This window comes from Stegodyphus dumicola, chromosome 2, assembly GCF_044657685.1.
Source record: "Stegodyphus dumicola isolate Sdum_Otavi_A_Nest chromosome 2, ASM4465768v1".
In the NCBI taxonomy this organism is placed as follows: Eukaryota; Metazoa; Arthropoda; class Arachnida; order Araneae; family Eresidae; genus Stegodyphus; species Stegodyphus dumicola.
In genome coordinates this window covers 115,266,082-115,292,892 of record NC_140769.1, presented here as the reverse complement: position 1 = coordinate 115,292,892, position 26,811 = coordinate 115,266,082, and the positions used below count along the sequence as shown (strand labels likewise).

Here is a 26,811-nt window from a genome sequence, read left to right as displayed (position 1 = left end):
AATAATTCCCCAAAATTCAGCTAGAAGAGAGAACAGGACACCTATGCCACATTTTACGTTCGTCCGAAAATTGGTGGCACAACTGGTGATTTTTGTGACAGAGCAGATTCAAAACCAGGAAGACCATTGACCTCTGATAAGGAAGAAAGACTTAATGGAAAACTGCACATATTGCGGCATTGTGAAAATGTAAAAAGTAAATATTGTAGTATATGTTCAAACAGAAAGATTAAGGGTGGAAGGCGCCAAACCAATTACTTTTGCGATATATGCACTTGAAAACCTGGCCTGCATGTTGAAGAGTGTTTTGAAAAGTATCACACGAAGGAGAATTATAAAACATAATTTTTATACAAAAACATATCACTACATTAGTGTATTGAATAAAGATATATCTAAAGTTCACAAAAGAATAACTAAATCTTGTTTATCCACCGTAAACTTGCGTGTTATGTATACCTGCTCTATTGACAGAAATTAATTCCGATCAGTACGATACCCATCTCCAAATTTAATCTAACTGCAAAGGGTTAACATGGATTTTAAAAATTCTACTTCATTATTGCATTTTCAGCATACACACTCTTTCGATATCTATCGACTGAATAATGGACATACAATTTGGAGGAAAGAATAATATAGATACATTGCCTTTCACTAAAATTTTAAGTATGAGCCGAACAGTTGCCTACAATCAGGACAATTTTTGCGTCATAGGTAAACCAATCAAGGCGTACATGTATCACACAGGCTTCAGTGAAACAACCAAATTCTGCCGAGCCTTGGGTATAAAATGATTTTCAAACCAACCATTCATTAACAATTGAGTCATCCATGTACTTTTACTTGCATGATATAAAACGGGAAACTCTTTATCCCTTTAAATGCTCGAGGTCGTTCTTTTTTCCTGATGAATGGACATAAAAACATACTTTCGCTTTGTAGACCCTGTTGCAGCTAAAAAATTAGAAACTCTTTTTGACTTTTAATCGAAAGTTCAAACTTTAATTTTCATAAAATCGCTGTAAAAAACAGCCTGCAAAAAATCCTGTATCAAATCAGAAAGTTAAGGAACAGTGCAATCTACTATATTGACTGGAATCAGTAAAGTATAATTTTAGCCTAGCTTAACAGCATCCACTATACATTATTGATTATGTATCATGAGACTAGTGGCAAAGGACAATCTGTTTACTAAATTTTCCATTACATATTGCCAGAAAAGACAAGTTTCATCAGTGTTGTAAATTTGTTCTGGAGATAACTTTTAGTGAGTTCAATGAATTCATCTGCAAATAGTTCAGCAGCCATTTGTATCATTTCATGATTAGGATGCAGCATTTTTAATAGCCAGTGGTTAATTTTTGTTAGCTTAATAGCAGAATATTAATTTATTAATATCAAATAAAAATTTGCATGCAGTAAGATACCATGAATCCATATTAAAAATTCCTCACTTGGCCTTGATACAGTTAATAATAATATGTGTATCAAGACACAGATTAAATTTTTTAAATTATAATTTGATTACCTAAAACAGAAATCAAAATGTTACTCAGAAAAACATACCAAATATTGTTTTCATCAAATTTCAAATAATTATATTCGGCTCTACTCTTATATGCGCCCTAATTTCACTAAATGTGGCAATATGTGTTCTGCCCTGGTTTTTGGTGTGATTGCGTGTTGTATGGCAACTCTGTTGACGTTGAAAAATCTTATTCTGGAGTGGTTTAATTGCTTGTTGGTTCGTGTTGTACGTGTTTTGAAATGGCTTATGTTGCAATGCTAGACGTGGTGGCAAGATTTCAGTCGCGTAATTTAGATTGTGTGGAAAGTAAATTTAGTATTAAAAGGTACGATGTTGGAGTTATAACGAGTCTTTTGTCCCCGGTGTGTTTATGAGGATTGAAGTGCATTTTTAGAATTTCTGTGGGACTTTTAAAACAGAGTCCGAACTGCGGAGCTGCTATGAGAACTCGGACGAAGAAGGGCATTTCTCATGGTAAAGGTATGTGGCTGTCAGCAGAGTTTAAGATTTATGTTGTGGTTTTCGTGTAGTATGCTAACTTTGGAGCAAGTTTTTATCGTTACTTTAAAAATTTTGAATCTGAGAAAGACATGTGATATAACAAAATTGTGGCACTTTTGTTCAGAAACGTTGTGTGACTGGCAAAATTTTATTCAGGAATGTATTATGGTATGTGCATTTAATTTTACTGTTTTTATTTTGTAAAATGTTATGTTCATTGTTTTTAATATGGATTTCTGTTGTTATTGTTGTTTTTGAATTGTCTGTAATTTAGTTTAGTTTATTTGGTTGATTTGTCGGCAATGCCTAAATTGTGCAATTCGTAGATTTTACTTTGTACATGGTATTCTTTGAAATTTATTGTTGTTATGTTAATTTACTGAAACGAGGTGTGCGTAATTCGTAGATTCCTTCGCTGACTAGAATGTAATTTGTAGATGTTTTTTGAAATTAAAACGTATCGCTGTGTACATGGATTCTTGTCAAATATTTTTCGTTAGAAACTTTGTTTTTGCTATCTAAATTTTCTGTTTTTGTTCCAGGTTTTTAGCTTTACTTGTGTTTTCAAAACGTGGTTTTTGGAGACATTTTAGGCTTAAAATTCGAAATGTAGAAAAAAAAAAAAAAAAAATTAGGTAGTAATATGGCGGCATGGAGTTTCTCGCCAAAAATGTTTGGCAACTGGAGGCGCATATAAGAGTAGTTCCTTGTATCCATTACTGTATTTATAAGATTCTTTTATATATATATAAAACTAATTAAATATCATACAAATTGCTTGGAAAGTTCTATACTAACCTATAATTTTTAACATGATCTGCAACTTCGTTAAGTTTCATGACGGCATTAAGAGCCATTGAATATGTCTGAGCTTGAGTAGAAGATCCCCAGTTAACATCTGGAAAGATACTGCATCAAAAAGGATTCATTCTAAAGTTCAAATGAGATTAAATAATCCACATTAACCATTTAACACCAAAGAAAGTAAAACAGTGAAATTTTGATATATATCTTACCTGGTTTTCTGTGGTATATACAAAGATACAAAAAAGTGACAACTGCAAAGGTTATAAGAGATGTCACCCAGTTGATAATAAACATGACTAGTAGACAAAGGACAGCTCCCAAGAAGCCTAACCACATACTATAATATCTGAAGGCAGGGCGAAAACCTAAAAGACAAACATGATTAAATCATAGTCAGTAGATATAGATATTTCTTGATTACAAAATATGGCATCCAAAAATATGCATGAAAAATAGGTTTGATAGATATATGAAAAAAAAATGCAAGTTTTTAAAAAGCAGGTGTATATATATAAAAATAATATATTTTAAGAGCTGAAAACATTTTGAATGGCTATTTAATATTTTCAAGCAAGTGGGTTGGTGATAGATAGATGCCTCCTTGCACATCCTTAGAATAATGAAGAAACAGAATTTTGCAGCTATTGAGAGTAACTAAATAAATCTACTTCCTATTGGTAATGTTTAACTGATTATTTGTTTTTCTTCCCTCCTTTCAAAGATGAAATTTACAGTTACTTTTGATCCAGTTTTTGTTGCAGTGTGGGATTAATAAATATTGGAAGTTATACAGTCAAAAGTCGTTAATCCGGAATCGGCGATTCCGGATTATAGATTTTTCCGGATTATAGATCATCAGTTTAAATCTGGTAAGATGGCATGCAGAAATTACAAAATTAAAATTATGAAACCATAATTTATGAAATAAAAAACAATTATGATCTAAAAGGTACCAAAATTTACAAAAAGAAAAAGCTTAATATTTGTTTGTTTACTTTATTAAATATTTCTTTCAATGTAAGTTGTTTAAGTTGCTTCATTTCATGTGACAATACTTTCTCTTTAATTCTATTAAACAGACATAATTTCTTGTTTAGTTACAAAGTTCCGCTGTTCAAGTCCTATAATTGCTGTGCCGAGAATACCGACTAATTTGTCAATCGAAATGTTTTTGTTCTCGATAACCTCACTGTCGCTTTATTCACTATCGGAAGCGAATTATAATGACGAGGAACTTGATTTAAATCATATCAAAGACGGAGTACATTGAGATGAAATACTACATTTAGTAAGGAATTATAAGCCAAATAAAATAAAAACATCTGCTCTGAAGATAAGGATAGTGATGACAGATCAACTTCCAATTCATCGCATGCCACAGCGTTTCTCCCCCCCCCTGCCGCAGAGCAGCTTGAAATTGATAAACAGATTTCGGATTTCAAAACATACTTTCGCTTTGTAGATCCTTTACATATTAGTAAATATATATCGGAAATTCTATTTGACATAATCGAAAGTTCAAGCTTACTTTTATAAAATTGCTCTAACAATCTGCAAAAAATAATAAGCCGGATCCAATTCGAAGATTAAGGAACAACGCAATCTGCAACATTAACTGAATTAGATAATTTTAGCTTAGCTTATACCGTCCGTTATACATTAAGCGCGCATGCGTAAACGTATTATGTGCTTGCGCACATGCAAATTCGCAGCCATAAAGGTTTTAAGCGCACGCGTAAACGCCTATGTGCATGCGTCAACACGGCGCATACACAGAAAGTTTGTAGCTTTGAGGTCCGAATTAACGACTTTTGACTGTAGTACTTTTTAATGGTACAGTAATATTATAAAGTTTTGTTTAGTATAATAGCATTATGAAAACTGTGACATTTTATTGCAGCATACTATATTATGTATATACAGGTTTGTAATGGAAATTGATTTTCTAACAACAATTTACAGTTCGGGAACTTTCTACACAAAAGTACTTGTACAGCTCTTCTCAGTATGTTACAACACAATAAAAAATTACCAATTCAAACTAGTAAGAATGTTGAACACAATGTGATGCTAAGAGCCTCAAAAGTGTAAGCTCGCAAGGTGATCTCTTAATATCTGAACTCAATACTCTAAAACTCTCCATACTCTTAGCTAAACTGAAAACTAATGCTCTTGCTGCTTTTATGCAGTTTTCCCCTGTCTGCCAACAAATTTCCAGTACCTCTGATTTCTAAAAATTGCTGGAAGGCAATTACAGTTACGTAGGGCTGGATATGATTAGAGTTATCTAAGGATCAGACCAGTTTACAGGTACACAGGGATCAGATCAAAATGTCACCAAATAGTTGCCAAGCTTAGGGGCTTTTGGTGAAACAAAAATTAGCTGCCAAAACTTTTGCCAGCTTGGCACTATCTTGCCAGATTGGCAACTCTCTCACCAGACTGGCGAGATAGCCATCTAACTCAGGGTTAAATAGAGTTTACACCTGTAAAACTATTTCCAAAGATGCTTCACATTCCGATGTCTTTCATGTTACATTATACAAGAGATAATACAATTTACATATAACTTCACTAAAATTATTCACATGTATAAAAAATTTGTAATAATACATTTCAGTGAACATAATTTCAATTCAGTCTTAAAGATTTGAATCTTGAAACAAGGAGCAAAAACAACAGAAAAGTGTCATGCACACATACACACACTATATAGTATATATATATGTGTGTGTAAGATAGATTGAAAAATATTTAATACAGCATTATTCATCTATTTAATGCACATTATAATGTATTAAAATAAAAAATGAAGAAAAATTTTAAATTAAGCTAAGTTTAGAATACTAAGTTTAAATAAGTTTAGAATTTAATCTGTTCATTTTAACATATTCACAATATATTTATTTGTAAGATAAACTCAAAACAAAATCTAAGTAAGCATGAAAGAAAGCTATTTGAGAATTTCGTAACTGAATGCATAAGATAAAAAATTCAGTAGTAAACTGTTTAACTTATAGCTGGCAACTGATGAGTTAAAAAAAAAATTACAAAAAAACTAAATAGATATAACAATTAATCAGTCCACAACAGATCTAAGTGATTATTTCAGGTATATAGTTTTAATAGTTTAGTAATATAGTTTTAAACACTGGGAACCAGTAATGTTTTATTATAATTTAGTAAAATTTATCAGTTTCCTAATATGCCTTTTTTAGCCTGAGAATCTCCTCCTCCCAAGAAAGTTTAATGAAGTCATGAAATAAAGATTTAACAATTTAATTTTAAATAGAATTAAATAGTTTCCACAATAATCACAATATTGAAATGAGGATAAAATTTTATTTATAAAATACTTGCTCTGTACTGTGTTTCTAAAAAATATGAAATTTTTTGTCAGGCAGAGATTTTACCCAAGACTAATTAGAAATTTCTCAAGTTATTAAGCAACACACACACAAAAAAGAAAACAAAGCATAGGGTAAAAAGATGCAACCAGATAAACATAGACATAGGATAAAAGAATGCAATCAGAACATTACGAGACCATAAATTAGATAAAGTGCAGAATATGATCTGTTTTTGATACTAGGATAAATGAATTAAAATTTTAAAAAATCCTCATCTTCTAATAGCATTATACTATTATTTATTACAATTCATACCTTGTATATTAAAAGCAGTATTCCATTTCAGAGAGGAATGATGAAATATGAAGTTATTCAATTTTTCAAGAATTTATTTATGGCATTTAAAAAAATCTATTAAAACGTATAAGTAAGAATAATAGTTTTTTTCTGCTTCTAAAGGCCCGTCTACACGAAGCGATTTTCTCGGCCGACTTTCTTGTCGAGCAACAACTTTAAGGATCTGCGCATGCGCCAAAAATCGGTCATGTTCTCTGCCGCGATTTCAGAACTGGTGTTCACTGCTCACTAGCGTCCGATAAAATCGGAGTCTCTAGCCAATAAGATTGCTTTGAGTGATGACGTGCTTTTCTCCTCATTTGGAATAATAAACATGGCTGCCTTTCGTTGGAGGGAAACTCAAATTTTTCAACTAATAGATTCTATAGAGAAAATGTTGTGTTGTGGGATACGAGTAATGTAAATTTTAAAAATATAAATTTAAGGGATTCTCTTATTTTGGTAAGCTTTGTCTTCCCATTACTTTATATATTCAAATATTTTCTGTTCGGGATGAAATTTATTTTTACTTCCCCAAGAAAAGTTCCAAAAATTATTAATGATGCCAGGTCATGGGTACTAGATGAAAATATTTAGAAACTACTTGAAACTATGGTCGCACTTATTGAAAAAATTCTGAAAGCAAAATCTCTAGTCGAGAAATTACGGGCCGATTTAAAACAGCGCAGAGACTTATAGACTTCGCCGAAAATGGGAGTTAATCAGCTGACGGAGTACATAGCTTTTCCGAGACTTCCTACACGAGTGATCATAGCCCAGTGGTACGGAGCAGAGCAGGTTTTCTTCGTGCATGGAGATCATGGGTTCGATCCCTTACCTTAATTTTGGGATATCTGCGCCTCCAAGGACTTTTTAACTTTGTTTCTCCATCACTAAATTCGAACTACATAACTTGAAAGTCACATTTTATTCTTTCACTTACGAGTGTGGTGTTTATTGAATTTTAACGCCTTTCTTTTTATTTATCGAATAGCCGTTGGCACGTGTTTTAGATCTACTTATGAAAACTTTAGTAGTTTACAAGCTCAAAAGTCACAAACTCAGTTTTGTGCTAATTGAGTTTTGCGAAAACAAATTACAGCCCAATTTAATACAATATTGCTAAATTTTATTAGCTGATTAACTGATAGTCATATGATCATAGTTTTTAGACTGTATTAATTATTTACTTATGCTGATATTAGTTTTTTAATGTTAATAAATGTTTAATGTTCAATAAATATACTACTTTAACTTAAGACTTTGCACCTTTATGATATTTCTCATTTGAAATTTTTGCACTGAAATTACACTGTTGCTTTTTAATGTAGTAATCTTTATTCTTTATTACTACTTTTTACTCATACTGGTTTGATATTCATGACATTATTGTCTATTTATTCATTAATAAAAGTTTTGATTTAAAGCACAGTAGTTACTTATTTTTTCCTGAAACATGGTTATATTATTATTTCAAGATTTAAGTTAAGTGCACAAATAGGAGTGCCAGAAAATGAAATTAAAAAATAAATAAATAAAATTAAAAAAGGAGTAATTTGTGTACTCAGTACACAAAGGAAAAGCATATATATCTATTTTAAAATTTTGCTGTAAACTAAATTTAGCAAAAAATCAAAATCACGCGGCATCATCCGTAAATACTTTCCGAATTTACCGTGTCTTCAATGCTCAACTGCCGGAGCAGGGTATTACAAAGGCACCATGAATTTTTCCTCGTTTGACCCGATTTCTGATCTAAACGCATTCCCCCCCCATTCTGTAGTTCAAAATTGTAGCTGTATCTATAGCAGCAATTTAAATAAAAATAGTCATCCATTATTTTGATTATTTGATGACACCGTAAGCTTTGTTTACAAATCGTAGACAGTGTGATGCTGTAGAGGGCGGAACTTCCTTTCACAGTGATTGGCTGAGTGAATTCCTGTACTAACGAGAAAATCGTTCCGTGTGGACAGGCGAGCTATCTCAGATATCGTTGGCCAGATAAGTTGGCCGAGAAAATCGCTACATGTAGACGGGCTTTAAAGCTTAGTTACGTTGGAAAACTATAAGAATTGTTTAATTATTTTTTTTAAATTAGATTCTAACTACAATCACCATTATCTAATAATTATCAACAGCTTTTCAAAAGCTTTCTAAAAACGTCAGGTTTGGGGCAATATATAAAAAAAACACATGTTCAGATTTCTTTCACCAATTTCTCTTAAATTGAATTTATAAAATGCCTGCTATAATCTTATGAAATGGATACATATGTTTGTGAATTGTTATAATTTATAAATTATAAGATCGTTAAATTTATGAATTCTCCTGATTTATAAATTATAATAATTCCTAAATTAAAAAGCAATTTTTTGTTAAAATATGCTTGAATGTTTAAGATAAAAACAAATATATTTCACTTACCTGGAGCTTTTACGAATGTGGCATGAAAGCATGACAAGTTGATAAGACAATATGCCGCAAGGAAAAAATTTGAGATCAGTGGAGCAATGTGATTAAGATCGCCTGCAAATGTAATTTTAAATTATTTAAACTTCCGGGCATGAAAAATATTGATAAACTTAATTGTCTATTTGATTCTTTACAACAAAATTTTTATGCATGAATAAAATTATCTTGCTTTAATCTTAAAACCAGTATTCATGTAAAACTATCAGAAAGAAAACCTATCAGAGAACTGAAAAGAAACTAAACATTTCAGGCTAAAAATAACTGTCTATTTAATATATTTTGCTTTAAATGCTCATATTCATATTAAAAGCATCTTGATTTAATTACTATGATATACATTCTATGATAGAAATCTGTTTAATAACTTCCAAACTATTTGCATCTTTAATATCACATGAAAAGCATATTAAATACATTGGGTTCTTTTAAATGTTTTTGGAAATTGCTGCCAGTGACTCTAAAAATGTGAGTTTTGTTATCCAATAAGCAACCAGTGTATTAGTTTGCAAATTAGTTGTGTTACACCAATACTAATTTAATTTTTAGTATTTATTATTGCTTAACATTCAGTACAGGTTTGTTTTAATGTGTTGAAACAAATACATTTTTAAATGCTAATTTTAAACAGTTAGTAAACAGGTAAAGGCTATATTATATTAAAATCAAATTATCATTCAAATAATATCATGTTTTTATATTATGAAACAGATTTGATACAGAATAATTGCACATAGTAATATAGTTTGGCAATTTAAAATAATATGCTAATATTACTTTTTTTGTATGTACCTAAAGGATTTAGCCACACATATTTCAGCAAAAGATAGTTTTGACTTTATAATGCAATTCATAACTTAAAATCTTTAGTATTAAACATCAGATATAAATATGATATAAAAATGATACCTATAGCACAACATCCAAGAGCCACAACAAATGCCAGCAAATAACCTCTTCTAGGTTCGTTATTTTTTCCATAGCCTTTTGCAAAGAAATAAATACCTGGAAATAGTTTATCCTTACACAATGCCTGTAAGAAAAAATATTGAATATGATTTCTAATGAACAAATTATTATCTTAAATTATGTTTAATGTAATTAATGATAATTCCAGAAAGCATAAATATTTTATTTTAAAAATGCATGATTTAATCCTGAAATGCCACAAAGTCATCTCTCCTTATAAGCAGATGGCTCTCCAATTGCTTTGCCTTAATCAATTAACCTAACCCAGTGGTCGGCAAACTTATTAGCCAAAGAGCCAAATATGAACATTACAACAATTGTTTCTGCTTGTTTAGTAAACTTTTATTACACTAAATAAAACTAAATTTAATACTTAATAAATATTTATTAATGCAAACAATGTACTTGCATCTCCTTGGAAAGTTTGAATAAATCAAGTTTGTATTTTGTTGTTTTTAATTTTAGGCATGATTCCAAGTTCTCATCAATACAACACTTCTCAGTTTACTCTTGAAAATGTTCATGCTTGAAAAAGATTGTTCGCATGTATATGATGATGATGATGTCGTGTTTATGACAAAGTGCAATTATATAGCTTCGAAGCTGTCAAAGACAGCTTTTGCAACCTCGGCAGCTCTATCAGTATAAAGTAATGCCGATCTTAAACAGTCTGGCCTGAATTGCTGGGCAGCTGAAGATGTGATGGCAAGACAGTGAGATGTCATCTGGGCAATGAGGACAAATGTTGGTGTAACTACACTGTCCGTCTGCAGAAATCCTCATCCCTTTTAAGTGATTTGTCCTAAGTCTAGTTATGATAGTCGATACGGCTCTATCACAGTTCAATTCCGGGATGGAGTTTCCTTTAACTTGACCGATTAGTCTCTGGCTGGCAACTGCATTGGCATCAATGAGGGTTAGGCAGTTAGATGGTTGAGGAGAATCATGGGATGCCTTTGCAAGCTCATCGGCCTTCTCATTACCAAAAATATTTACATGAGCCGGTATCCATTGTAAGATGCAGGATCTTTGGGCAGCAATGATTTTGTTCGTGAACTCAATGATCTGATGACTGCGTTGATATTTGCCCTTCTGGATCGCTTGCAATGCTGATCTGCAGTCAGAGAAGATGATGATGCCCTTGGAACTCTGGTCTTCTTCAGAGAGATAAATCTCCAGAGCACTTTTGATGGCGACGAGCTTGCATGTATAGTTGGAGGCGATTTTCCCAACAGGAATACTGTGGCATTTCTGCACTCCGTCTGGTCCGATCAAAAAGACTCCCGCTCCTCCTCTGTTCAGATTGGTGTCAGAAGAGCCGTCTGTGTAGGCGATCGTCAGATCTTGAGTTAAGGTCATGAGTTCCTCAATAGTATGGTCACCCTTTTCTTTGATTATTGCGGTGGGATCTTTCTTGGTACAACTCTGTAAGAGATTTAAAAAAATTTTCATTTGGGGGAGAGGGTGCAGAATATTGTAAGGCTCTTTGGATCTTTTGAAAGTCTCATATTTGAGGTTGATATCATTTCTAATATCTTGGCCATGTTCTTCGCATGTATATGTAGAACCGGAAAGGGAAAGAACAGCAAACGCAAGCTTTTTCAGCTGATCGTAAGAGTCAGGAATACTATGCCAAGCGTTGAAAATGATCATGTCTTCCTTCTCCAGGTCATTCAAAGCAGACCACTTGTGTAGTGAACTGTGATCACATTTTTTCTTCTCCAATATTTCCAATTCAACACAAAGACGCTCGAATTTAAAGCGCCATATCTCCTTGTTTTTTAAATCCAGCAATTGTACTTCAAAGCTACCAATGTCAATTTCAAAAGGAGAAAATTTCAACTCTGTTATCGTAGCATTAAGAGGATTTTTGAAAAATGCTTAAGTTGCTCTGCTGTTTTTAAATTCCTGAAACCTGCTGAAAAATGCTTCCCTCATATTTAAAATTATTGTTTTAAAATGGTGTTTATCAATAGAGGAATTATTTTCTTCGCGATGATTCAGTAAGCTCGAAAAGTAAAACAATGTTTCCCTTTCAAAATCCTATGCAAAAGTGGATAATTTGTTTTCAAATGTTATTACTTCTTCTAACATCGAAAAAATTAAGTTTCCTTTCCCTTGTAGTTTATGATTAAGCTGATTTAGATGAGATGTAATGTCTACCATGAAATAAAAGTTTTGAATCCACTGATCGTCTCTTAGTTCTGGATAGTGAACGCCCTTCTCAAGGAGAAATGCTTTAATTTCCGGAAAAAGGGACACAAAACGTTTTTAAAACATTCCCTCTTGATAACCAACGTACCTTGTTATGAAGCAGAATATCAGCGTACTCACTCTCCATTTCAAATAAAAATTCTTTGAATTGGCGATGATTAAGAGCTTCAGCTAAAATGGAGTTCATAATGGCAATCACTAATTCATAACTTTAGAAATTTCTTCCGGAAATGTTTGTGCACAAAGCGCTTCTTGGTGAATGATACAATGGTAAACAAGATCACGTGATTAATTTTTTCTTTCAAAATAGCAACAACCCCTTTTCTTACGCCGGTCATACTTTTGACCACATCCGTTGAAATCGACACAATTTTATTGAGGGGAATATGATGTTTATCCATACACTCAATTACAGCATTGGTGATATCTTCTCCACGCGTCTGACCTTTGCGTGGCAATAAGCCTAAAAGTTCTTTTTTATGGCCTGAATGAGACATAAATGTTACAAAAAGTGAAACTTGAGCTGTATCATTTATGTCACAAGACTCGTCAACTGCTATTGATAAAGCCAAAACCAATTTTAGATCTTCGATATGCTGGATGGTTATATTCGAACACATTTTAAATGTTCTATCTTTAATGGTTTTGCTAGACAATGGTAACTCTTTTATTCTTTTCAGAATATCTTCTTTGTTCTTAAAATCCCGAAATAGCTCTTCAGATGCATTTATAAAAAAAATTTTTATGTATTCGCCATCTGTGTACTGTTTTCCTCTTTTAGTAATCTCTTGGCTACAAACAAAACTTGCCATATTAACATTGCTGGAAGATTGCATCCAGTTATTAAACTCGAGTTGACGACTCTAGACTCTTCCGAAATTCCTCAACTGCTTTCTTCCTTGCATCACCGGTAGGATATTTAGTGCTAAATGATGCGTGCTATTTTGTAAAGCATCTCTCTAAATTTGACTTTTTGTTATGCGCGAATTTCTCCTTACAAATAAGACATATCGGAAGTCCATTCAAGTTTTGAATAAACGCAAAATTCTCAGTCCACTCAACTTGTTTTCATCTTCCGTTTTTCTTTGCCTTTTTTTTTTGGCAGCCATGTTAATTGGGGTGCCTATAAAAATATTCCAAATGCATTTTTTTCTAAAGCCAACAGTACAAAATTATTATCATTATTAAATTGATGAAAATAAAAATTAAAAAAAAAATCTTTTTAAAAAATACAATTTTATTAATATATGTAACTGCACTAAAAAAAAAAATAATTTGTTCCATCATCAGAACAACAAAACTTTTAATATGACCAAAAATGGAAGAAAACTTCCAACATTTGGACAAATAGAATTTATCGAAAAATTGATTACAAATTTTGTACCAGAACCACAAACATACATAGCAGGTGTAATAAAATTGTATAAAAATACCTGTAAGATGTGCAGCTAGATTTAAAAATACAAAAACTTTTTAATAAGACAGGATAACGGCAGACACGGTAGATAAGACAAAACTGTTCACACTGCAACTGCTGCTCTGTGATGCCAATTTGTACTGTCACTACTTTATAAAAAGCATGTACGTGTATGCCGGTAGCTTGTACATGGTTTATGTTTACGTTTACGAAAACTAATAAAATTAAACTCGATGTTCGTTATGTATTTTTACAACAATATAAAATTTTAATTACTTATCTTTTTACTCAAACAAAAAATTATACATGTTCTCGATTTATAGAAGATTTTAATTTATCAAAATAAGATGTAATTTTTTTCTTACCAAGTTTTTTTTTTAAATGAAAATATTATTGCGCCTTCCGTGGATATTTGTACCACAGCCGCACTTAAGGAGCCAAAGAGCCACATGCGGCTCTGGAGCCGCACTTTGCCGACCACTGACTTAACCTAACTTAACCTGAAATGTCAATAGAGTCAATCTTGTTTTATGCAGTGTATGATAGTTCATATTTATATTAGTTTAGAAATTAGCCAGTTCAGTGCATTAATAATTATTTTAATGCTTACTATCTGCAGGAATTTTTCAGAAAAATGGTCAACAATTTTGAAGGCAATTTTTTAATATTGTAAATGTTTGAAGTTTATTGATGTAACCTGGAAGAGAATTTCAACAAACTCTTCAAACACAGTTTAAAAGGAATTTATGCCTGCATTAGTATATACAGTGGAACCTTGATTTACAAACAGACTTTTCACATGTAAAATGTGCTAGATGTTCCAAGATACAAATAAGTAAGCCAGCAACAAATGATACTCCAAAATGCAGAGGTTCTTTTTTGGGGGTGGGGAAAGATAGAAGAAAAGATGTTCCTAGTTATTTGATATGCTTAGTTTGTGCAAAATGAGGTAAAGTGTAAAGGTTGATTGACCCTGATGACTCTATGCAATAGTAAACTGTAGCATAAATATGGGAGTGTGCCCCCCCCATCTGCTAATAGACAATGCTGAAGTCGCTGCTTTGGACTCCATGATCACGCCTATCGAGGACACAGTATTGCGTCCTGTGCAGCAAAAGAGAAGGAGGATTGTGAAGAAGCGAGATGCTGAGGTTATGACAACCTTTTATTCTTTTGCTGAGATTCAAAGATATAAAGAGTGTACACCATGAAGTAGTGGCATGTTTTAAATTCTATCTAAAGAAAAGTACATGTTGCTTTGTTAAACATGTCCACTTCTTCCAAGTGCATCTGCAAATTTCTGTATGAGCCTCTATACATCTTAATCGTCCTACTACTATTTGTAAAATATAAATAAGTATGGGTCCACAAAGCTGGAATTCTTATATTCAAGACATTTAGAAGACACCCACATAAATAACTGCAGTAACAATGCCATGTCCCTTGTCTATCCATGATTTGTTTCTGTCTCTGATTAAGGCTCAGTGATTCTCAAGTAGAGGCGAGCAGTGTTATAGAAAGAGAAAAGAAAAAACAGCAGCTATCTAATAATTTTACAGAATAGGAGTTCCCTTTCAAACACTAACATTTTGCACTTTGCTTTTCTTCACCATTTTCTATTTACGGCATCAACCTTCCATCACAGAGATAAAAAAAAAATGTAGTTCAAATTTCCCTGTTTTTTATACGTTGTTAAATATTGCATATGCATTAGATTTAATGAATTCTATTGGTTTTGCATTATGAACTTACATACAAAGTTTTTTTTAATTATCTTCTTTCAATACATCTTTAATCTTTCTGCTCGTCTCTTGTGTTGTCTTCTTAGTGCATCTTTATTTTTTAGCATTTTATACTTACGAGGGCAATCCCAAAAAAAAAGGTCTCCTATTTTTTGGGGACGTAGAGAAAGTTTTAATACGGTTGTTGGCAACACTGTTGTGAGTGGTGCCTTCTCCGCTACCACATAAACACGCAGGCACTTCGCTCGGATGCTCAGTCTTGGCTTGGCAGCCATTCGAAATGGAGCTCCCGATAAACGTTACCGCCAAGTGCGAAGTGCGCCCAGTTATTCAATTTTTGAACGCAAAAGGCGTTAAACCGGTTGAAATTCACCGCCTATTGACAGAAGTGTATGGACAGTCATGCATGGATGTCAAAAACGTTCGCAAGTGGTGTAGAGAGTTTACAGCCGGTCATACTGAAATTCATGACGAAGGAAGGAGCAGGAGGCCGTCAATTGCCGACAAGACAATCGCGAAAGTTGAGGGAGTTCTTCAACTTTCGTGATTGTTGAGTTCGTATTCATTGCGTTTCACGATTGTTGAGTTCGTAAAATGCGTAAAGATCGGAGGATCATCTGGATGCTCCTGAAGCTCCTCAACGCTTCCTGAAGGGCATGGCGGCAAGCTGGTATGACATGGGCATTGTAAAACTGCCACAGCGCCTACAAAAATGCATCGACCGAAATGGCGATTATGTTGAAAAATAAAGCATTCTGCAATCTTTAAAATGATGTAGCAATTATAGAAAATAAACGGTTCTTTGTATATCTAAAAATCTAGGAGACCTTTTTTTTGGGATTGCCCTCGTATTTTGGTACGTACAAAATTAGTGCATCATTCCCACAACCGCGTGGCGTTGACTTTAACATAGAACTGAAATTTGTTACAAACTAACTAGTATGCCTAACTCTGAGCCTCTACTGTGGCTCAAATACAATTCCAATTTTCACAAATTTTGTCTTATCCAGAATGACCAAGTGGGTATATTTGTGAACTTCAAATTTAGCAAGACAACAATTTTATATGGGTTTCACTCATTGCAATGTCATTAAATGCCTTCTTAAACAACTTAACAGCATCAAGAGAGGAATTACAAGTTAAAAAGAAGTAGACCTGCTAGTTTAGTTGTGATAGTGAATACCATGTAAGATAGTAATACCAGGTAAGTGTATATTTAATGTGCCTTTGTTTGAACAGAATTAGCTATGGATTAGAATGATTGTTTTTTCACCTTGTAAAAACCACCTTAATTCTCTGCCAAGTTATACTAAAGCTGCATGACTGGTTTTTGAGTTAATCAAAGTGGCTCAATACTTTATGCACAGATCTCATGAAATTATGCAAAACTATGTTTTACCAAGTACATATTATATATTACAAAAACTTCAAAATATTTGCATTTAATATTTTCTATTGCACTTTATACTGTTTGCCTTGAAATTATATTACAAAACAGCCATGTTCTTTTTAATAAGTGAATATTTTTAAGGTTTGCTTTAAGAAAATTGAAATAACTCTTACCTATACACATACATAAAAAATACACAGAACATACTATTATTTATTATTTTTAGATGACAGGGAAAATATTATTTATATTGTCCTTAACTGCCCAAGTAATAGAAAACAACATATGAGAATATTACCTGGAATATTTTAGGAGCACTTACAAGACTTGCAAGTGCAGATGAAAGTGTAGCTGCAAATATTCCAGCATATATAATTGGTGAAAAAGCTGATACCATTTCCATCACCTACATTAATGAAAATAGTAATAATTATTATATGAAGATATTACCAAAGTTAAGGTATTGGTTTATTGAATTCATTAACAAATGCATAATATTACATGCATTAATAAATACATAATATTTAATTTTGCATTTGAATATAAACACATTTCCCTAAATTTTTGGCTGATTATTAAATCAACATTTTTTTTTTCTTATAAGACAAAATTCAAATAGTTTATGCATATAACAGTTTAACTTATTGGCCTGATAGTACAGAAAAAAAGAAACTCAATTTAAATATCACTCAGCTTTACTCTAATCTCTATTGCACAACAAAAAATTGACAAAATATTTCAGTTTAAGATTAGCATGTTTCATAAAATGGTTACAATATTGATTCTTCAAAAAGACTGTAAAAGATTACTATAAAACAATGTAATAATTTGATTACTCATGCTCAATACATCCAAATTTCCATCATCCCTTTTATAACTTTTTAACTTTCATAAAAGCTTTTAATTATTCAAATGATAAACATTTTATCTACTTTTCAATTACTCCAAATAATATGATTGCTGATATCAGATATTAAAGTAAATTAAAATACAGCATTTCATGTACTTTATGATCAATGTTTTATATTTTTAAACTTTTATTTATATTATCAGAAAGTTGCCTTATTGTCTTCTGTTTATTTTTTCATCAATTCTCCCCTCCATCAATCAAAGAATGTAGCAAACAGAATATACTTTTGTTAATGAAACTGATTAAGTAGTTTAAATCAATGGCTTCCAAACTTTATTTTATCATGGCTCCCTTAAAAATATTTGATCATATGGTGCCTCCCTTACACAAATATTTGATCATGTGGTGCCTCCCTTACACTTTATACTACAAACACAAAAATTTTTAGTACTAAAAAATTTATTAAGATACACTCTTATTAAGATACACTCACACACACAAGAAAAAATGAATAACAATATTTTATTATTATTGCTTAATGAAATGGATGTGCTGGCCTATCAGCGCAAAGTTTATCAAATTTCGGTGTCATTGATGAGATGGCTACACGAAGATCCTTTGCTACAACCAAACGAGCACGATATTTTGATTTTATTGCAGCTAATGCAGAAAATCCTGTTTCGCATAAAAAAGATGTTGCGAATGGCAGCAATACTTTTAAAGCTTTATTTGACAAAATATTATCTAGCCAAAATTGAATCAGATACACATTCTGAAATTTTTGTTTTAAAGAAGTATCACAAGATAGTTCAATCAAGTTTTCTTTCTCAATACTTGTTAATTCAAATTTGTCATCTTCATCGATAAATGGATTCTGTGTCCATGCATATTTTGTAAAGATCATCAAGATCATCAAAATAATTTGAAAAATGAATTAACAAACCATCCAAGTGTTCAACAAATAGATTTTTGTTTGCTTCTATATTAACTTGGGTGAATAAATTTAAAAGTGGAAACATGTCGAACCTATTTTTTTCCAAATTTGTCTTCCATATCTCCATTTTTTTAATGAATGCTTTCACTTGATCTTTTTGAATCAATAAATGCATTTGTGGCCCTTGCATCGATTTATTCAAAACACTCAATTTTCCAAAAATTTCCGCCAAATAGGTAAGTTTAATAATAAAATTATCATCCCTAAACATATTTGCATCCTCATTATGATTTTCTTCGAGAAAAATTGCAATTTCTTTTTTGAGTTCAAGTACCCTCTGAATCACTTTTGCACGAGATAGCCAGCGCACTTCACAATAATACAAAAGTGAGGTGTAAGCAGTTTCCATATCTTCACACAGCTTTGCAAATAACCTAACTTTTAATGAACTATTTTTTATGTAGTTTACAACTTTCATTATTTTTGTAAAAACGTAGTTACATTCCTCAGTCATATTTTTTGATATGAGAGCATGCAGTGTGTCCAGAGAACATTAGGTGTTTTCCTTTTAATTAGTGCTTGAAGGCCAGTTTTGTGTCCTGACATAGACTGTACAAAGTCTGAACAAAGCCCAATGCAATTATTTCACAATATGCCGTTCTCATCAAAAAAATTGTCGATTATATTAAAAATTTCACTGGATGTGGCTTTGCCAGGAATGGGTTTGCAAAATAATATATCTTCAATTATATTATTCTCTTCAACAAATCAAACATACGCAATTAAATGTGTTTCTTTAGCTACATCTGTTGCTTTATCTACTTGTAAGGTGAATTTTGAAATGTGCACCTGAGAAACTAATTGATCGCAAAGATCGTCAGATATATCATCAATTCTTCTGCCAGCAGTGTTATCAGCAAGCGATATTTGTCGCAACTGTTTTGCATATGTTTCGCCAAACATTGTTTTGACCATATCAATAGCTGCTGGCAAAACTAATGTTTCTCCTATTGTGTGTGGTTTTTTTAAACTTCGCGATTCTGTAAGATACTAAGTACAATGTTAGTAATGCATTTCATGGAATATGAACTTTTTTTTTTGAATGTCTGCTTTTGTTTAGTGAACTCATCCAATTTTCTTTGAAAAAATTCTTGCGACTTGCCAACGTATTGAGAACGCATAGTTTCAATGAGGCATTTAAATTTTCCGGGTCTCATAATATCAGCAGCCAAAACTTTCAAACAAAACAAACACATTGGTTTTCCCACATTATCAGTAATAACACTTGTAAATCCGAACGATAAATAAGACAAATCGTATTTTCTTGTCTTGGGAGTTCTTTCTTCCTGATTCCTACTACTTGTGCCAACATCAGATTTTTCATTATTAGAGGATTTTCTCTTATAACCAGCCAAAAACTTATCCATTTCTCTAAAAATATTAGGCTAATTAATTTATTGTTCTTAAAAAAATTAAATTTAATTAAATTACTTGCTACTATGATCAGTGAGTATAAAATAAGAAACACAATCTAACACCGCTGAGCTAAACTGAAGTCGATACTGTCTCGATTTTTAGAGAGTTACTGGTCAGCCAAGCATTATAGTAGTTAATATGTACCTATATGTTACATATTGTATTAGCTGCATGTGCACCAATCCTGGCTAATATTCGCACCTTCCCTTAGACCAGTCCACACTTTTCTAGAGAGGCGCGCCTCCCAATTTGGAAAACGCTGGTTTAAATCATATGATATCTTGGGCACGTTTCTATGTACTTTTCATGCAGGGGGGGGAATGTCAGAGCTTTTAGTTGATACAAAAGAATTAACCTATTAAATCCAATTTTCATTCATTCATGCCTTATAAAATCTGAAGTTTCACTTTGTTCCTTCTTTCCACTTTCAGTCAACAGCCAGTAACTGCTACCATAAAAAAATGTAGATTATTGAGATTTATGAGTAACTTGATTATTTTTACTTAAAAAAGTTAACTTCTATAGTTATTTTTATTTTTTAACAGAGTCTTTGTTTTCTGTATCTTGGCAAATTTTGCATTTCAGTTTACATGAACAAAAATACAATTCTAATTATTACAAATCAATACAGGATATTATTCCAAACTCCTTACACACAACAAATGTTTCAGATTTTTCATTCAATAAATATTGCATTTATTCATGTACATTTATCTTTTCCGTTCAGTTTTTTAGTGGAAACGTGGAAACTATGCAAAACCAAAATAAATGGAAGAAAATATATTATACAAATTTAACAGTCTTATATAACCCTCAGTTTAATTTAAATTCTGATTTTTAACTACCATATAAATATATTAACAATTCTAATGTATAAACATCAAGTAAATAGATTTACATGATTATTTAATGAATGATGATTATGTTTTCTTATTTATTAATATATTAGCCCCAACTTAAGTTAACCTTCAGAGTCATTATCGCATCAAAACACTTCAGGATTTTTTTTTTTCAGCTTTATATTAGAAAACTACATTCTATGTGTTCAGAATATATGATTAGGCAGTGTTTACTTAGGAATTCATCCCTTTACAAGCAATAAATGCATGGTTAATTTTAGACCTAGCAAAATAACTATTACTTTCCCATTTTGAATAGCAAACAAGCACAAGTGAAAAGAAAATGAATCTTGGTATTATTAATCCCTTTCCAATAATTATTTAAAAAAAAGCTGAAGTTGACACCTTTACAAATGCTTTAAACAAAAAAACAAACTGTCTGGAATCATAGCATGAGGATTAAAATCAAGAAATGTTAAATCTTTTTATTTATCAACTATCATGCAAGGAACGTGAATATTAAAACTAAACAAATTGTTTTATTTTTAAGAAGATATTCATGTGAAACAATCAAGCATATTTTAAGCATGGAAAACTAAAGTTATAAAATAGAAAAAAGTAAATGCTTTGTACCTGATAATCATTGAGAAGACCAAATTCACAATCACTTTTATCTCCAAGTGTGCAGTTCGACAGAAGAAATAATGTTCCATTTTTAACTAATTCAATATTTCCATTTGCATGAAGCAGGACAGTGCTTCCTGCCACTACCACAAATAGAATGTAAGACAATGTGGTAATCAAAATGGCTAGAAGGGTTCCCTTAGGTATAGCAGTTTGTGGATCCTAAAAATTATAGATATGGGATGTTAGATAGTAAACTTGTTACAAACAAGTACAGAGAGACAAATAATTACAGTTAACTGGGAGCAGATTAACCAGTGCCTGTCTGAAAAGAAAAGTGAAGTTTGTTTATTGTGGAGTGACAGAATAATAAATGTGAAACAAAAGTGCTCATGAAAAATACAAAAAGAAAATGCATTAGGCAATAGCAGTGATAGCAGATGATGTCAGAGTATTTGGGAATCATTTTTACCTGCAACAATATGTAATTTAATTGTATGTAATTTGGAATGCACATTATTTCAAATTTTAAGCCCCATTTTCATGCTTTTAAAATGTAAAATTAAGGTGCAGATCAAATTCAAAGTGAATTTTTGACCATCTTATTTCTGGCAATAGCACAATCAGCAGTATGATCAGTCAAGAGTTCATTGGTCATACTTTCAGCAGTATGATCAGTCAGAGTTCATTGGTCATACTTTCAGCAGTATGATCAGTCAGAGTTCATTGGTCATACTTTTATACCAGGAGGCATGACTAGTTAATTCCAGTCATACGACATGTCTGATAACAAGCTCTTTACAAACAGAGTAGAAACCCACTAAGATATATGATTGAATTCAGAAGATCATTGTTTTACTCTTAATTGGTAATATAAAATGGACATCATCTTTTAGTTGGTTAGAACATTACCTCAGTTGGTTTTGTAGTCTTGGACAGAAATAATAGAAAATATTATCAATAAAATCTTTTTAAAATGTTGAATCACTAATCAAAATGGTACTAAAGATGAAGTGCTTTAGTATGATAGGGGAGATGAGAACTAAAATTCTGAAAACAAAGATGTTGAAAGTGTTAGTACATCTGAAGAAAGATTCTCAATAAATTACTTACATTACTATATAATCACCATACTTATATCTGTACTTATTTGAATAAATATGAATATTTCTTAGTTTTCAACATTTATTTAAATATCATTTTCATTTTTTATATTTTTTCAGTCTTCTAATTTTAAAATTCTGCTGTGAATCCAAAGCAATATGGTATAAACATTGTTAAATCAAGAGAGCTCACTGATCTTTAAAAGAAAACTTCATCAAAAAGTTCTTGGGTGGCGGTGGTGGGGGAACAAGAATTTGAATTCAAATGACATTGTTCATATTTTCTTGTAAATAGTGTTTTTTAATGTCATTTATAGCTTAGTTTTTTTTCATTTCCACTTATGTTTATTTTTCCATTTTGATTCCTATAACCAAATGAGCTTATTCTTCAGAATAAACTGCTTGAAAATGGGTGCAAATCATTAATAACATTATTCTGTTATAATTAATGTTAATTTTTCTATTATAATATGTGTAAATCATCTTTTCTGTGATTTTTAACTGCCCTCAGATTAATGCGATTTTGAGTTAACTGTCAATTTTGAATCTACAGATGTCTTTTATTAATGATACTAATGTTAGAAAGGCTTACAAAATTATTAATTACATGCATTATAAATTATACTGATATACATAAATTAAGCCTATATGATATGTTATCAAAAAGTAAGCATATGACGTATCAAATTATCAATCATTTAAATGTTTCATATTGTTGTGTTCTATAGGTTCATGGATTTGGAGTAACTGATAATAACACTTGATGGAGAATCAAAGACACATTTATATAGACATTGAAAAACTCCCATAAACATGCTAAAACAATTAGCAACAGCCTTCAGGCTATAACAGTGAAGATAGCTTTACGGCAAAACACTAAAGTACAGCTCCGGATTCAGTCAACCCCTCTCAAGCTAATCTCTGAACTCAAGACATTCTATTACACTAATTTGCCTACCTACAGGTAGGATATATATATAGCTTGAACCTACTTTTGAGAATATTGCCGAGAAAATGGCTAAGAATGCATTCTAGAATATTCTTGCTCTATCTATGGCATATCGCCATATGAGTGATTTTGCACTAAACATGGCAACTCTAACCCCGCTTTGCGGGGAATCTATATCACAGTAGCTAGGCATTTCATAACAATATTGTTAAGGAATATGTTGTTTTTTCTTATCCTCCTGATCTGAAAAGATCTTTATTAGATCTATAAATTCATCAAGTCCAAGAGGTAGTAAATATTCGTCAATAGCCAAGGTTATACACCACAACAGACAACAGCTCAACTTTCTAGTTTCATCCCAGTTTTAATGGAGAATTCCTCACACGATGGATCTAACAGTTTCCTATCCTTCTTCCTCTACAACCAATCTTGACTTGATAGTTCCATGTTGTCAAAATACTATATGTACATTTACAAACACCCATGCCAACTCTGGGATTTGAACAAGGTTACAGCATCCACCTCCCCTCCTTTTATGGTAGCTGTTAAGGAATGTGCAGTTTTAAAATTAAAAATAAAGGCATTTTCCCATATGAAAAATAACAACCTTGTATCCCATAGAGGAGCATCCGCTCTGAGAACCAGCAATTTGCCAGGCAACGTTTGATAAATTATAAATCTCATACAATAAAAAATGGTAATATTTTGGCAAATGGTCTAACCATACAGATGATGCATTCCCTATTAATGTAACATTACTTGATTAAAAAAAAAGTTAAGATATTTTACAACATAAAAATTATCATTTATGTTACGAAATGATTCATTTAAGACTACGATGATTCATTTCTATCTATCTGTTATATACACTCTTAGACAAAAAAAAAAAAAAAAAAAAAAAAAAAAAAAAAAAAAAAAAAAAACCCGCACCACAACGCACCGAGAAGATATAAAGCAAATTGTCACAAATTGATATGCATACAGGTTTCAATGGAAAATGCAAAATTTTAAACTTTGGCTGCAAATGAATGAACGGTTGTCGCTACAGCACATCTGATCTGCACAATTGGCAGGATATTTAAGAGGAGAAATTACTATTCTAGGTCATAAATTCTTCACGAATTTCATTCCGTATATTCTGTAGACAGTAACTATGCCTCGCATATAGGTACACGAATGATATGCGCAGATGTCAGAATTTAAGAGAGGTAGTGTAGTTGGGCTCAAAGAAGCCGGTTGGTCTTATCGGCGAATAGCTCGACATTTGAGCAGGAGCGATGCCACTGTTAGATGATGTTGGCAGGAATGGGTAAACCATGGCCGCATACAGCGCCAGGAAGGAAATGGTAGGCCTAGAGAAACGACAGAACGTGAAGACCGAGCAATCGTCAGAGCGGCACTCACAGCCCAAGATGCATCGTTATCATCGAATGTATGTGCAACTAGTGCTTCAGTGACCGCAAGGACCATTCATAGACGACTCACAGGTTGAGGTCACAGCACCCCTTGTGACGACTACCATTGACCTCTGTTGCAGTGGTGTCAAGCTCATTCGTACTGGAATGTCACTGATGGAGTAAAATAGTCTTCAGTGATGGGTCCCGCTTTGAACTGAGCCCCGATAACCAGCGAAGGCGAGATGCCCCGGACAGCGGTGTGATACCAACCTGAATGTCTTCTGGCATACAGGCCGAAACCAGGAGTGATGGTCTGGGGTGCCATTTCATTTCATAGTAGGACCCCTTTGGTTGTCATCCATCGCAACCTTACAACACAACAGTACGTCAACGAAGTTCTAAGGCCCATTGTGTGGCGCTTCATGTCACGCCAACCCGGGCTTATATTTCAGCAAGATAATGCCCGCCTCCCCACTGCACATGTTTCTACTGCTTGCCGAACATTACCTTGGCCAGCAAAGTCGCCGGGATCTCTCTCCTACTGAGCATGTTTGGAGCATTATGGGCAGGGCCCTCCAACCAGCTCGGGATGTTGACGATCTAACGCGCCAGTTGGACAGAATTTGGCATATCTGTCAGCCGAATAACTGCTTGCATAAGGGCCAGAGGTGGACAAATGCGTTACTGACTTTTTCACTTTGTGAAGCTCTATCACTTCAATAAATCATCCAATTTTTCTCAAATTGTAATAATTTATTTTTCTGTACATGTACATCACTTCTACGATTTTCCTCCATTCGGATACCTCCTTTTTGCGTCATTTTTTTTGGTCTAAGAGTGTATGGTAAATAGATAGCTTTGATATTACATCCTACAGCTCAAAATGTAATAAAAACAAATTTAGACAGTACTGACCAAATTTAGAAGTACTGAAGTAGGAACACAGAAATGCAGAAATACTGATGGCAAAGCATGTATATGACATATGGAAGAGGAAGAATTCTGATTGTGCAGACTGCTAAAATGTTGAATCCATATTAAACAGCAAACTTGGCAGTTGAGGCAGATTAAATCTTCATTTTTATTTCATTTGAGATACATGGTCACAATTCATTTGCACTCTAATCATGCCTATCCAAGAACATTTACAATTTTGATACTGTTGTAATAGGAAGAGAGCACAGCGAATTAGCGTCATTACAGGAAGATAGGCAGAAGCTAAAGTGTACAATTATTCAGTACAGAAGCCCACTAAGAGAATGTTTTGGTTTTGATTAGAAAGGTTTCAGTTCTTCAGCTATGTCATCAGCGTTACACAAGCCATGCAAGATGGATTGATCTAGAAATGACACAGTTCAGAAAAGTTTTTTATTCTTAGAATACAGAGAGGCAATACCAAAATTAAAAATGAGAAATTAAGATGCTATTATTAAATTAAATTATACTGATTTACATATTTTTTATCTTATATATAATAACATTCAGTATTTAGCTGATCAAATAACAGAGTACTTCAATATATCGCAATAACAAATGATGATATTTTGCTTTACAAAATGTGTTTCTCGCCCAGTAGAAATTATAATAAAAAATTAGCAGTAGGCACTCTTAATGAAAATTATTAACATTCGAATTAAAACTAAACACAGTTTTAAGTTAATACACAAAAACTAATAATTTTAAAAGAAAAAATGCTGCCAATATGACACAACATGTTCACAACACACAGTAGATCGGAAATGGTTGTATGAGAATTGTTTTTTATGTGAAATGCAGCTACAAGGCCAGTTTCCACCAGGAAGTAAAATAGCCTGCAAGTATTTTGTGGTAATTAGATAATCCAATCAAATACAAACTTCAGTGCACAATTCTTGAAGTTTAGCAGCAGAACGCTTCCTACTAGTATATTC

The 26,811-nt window shown here is 32.4% G+C and overlaps 1 protein-coding gene across 3 annotated transcripts in view; it reads right to left on the bottom strand.

Annotated features, from left to right (window-relative positions):
• LOC118188530 (solute carrier family 12 member 2-like) overlaps positions 1-26,811 on the bottom strand; it is a 325,874-nt gene that overhangs the window by 23,785 nt on the left and 275,278 nt on the right. For all 3 annotated transcript variants that reach the window (XM_085811044.1, XM_085811045.1, XM_085811046.1), the window contains exons 9-14: positions 21,462-21,674; positions 17,028-17,135; positions 9,907-10,030; positions 8,953-9,054; positions 3,049-3,204; positions 2,831-2,930 (exon numbers count right to left, since the gene is read on the bottom strand). In XM_085811044.1, coding sequence (XP_085667170.1) covers positions 2,831-2,930; positions 3,049-3,204; positions 8,953-9,054; positions 9,907-10,030; positions 17,028-17,135; positions 21,462-21,674 — 803 coding nt within the window. The remainder of the gene's footprint in view (positions 1-2,830; positions 2,931-3,048; positions 3,205-8,952; positions 9,055-9,906; positions 10,031-17,027; positions 17,136-21,461; positions 21,675-26,811) is intronic.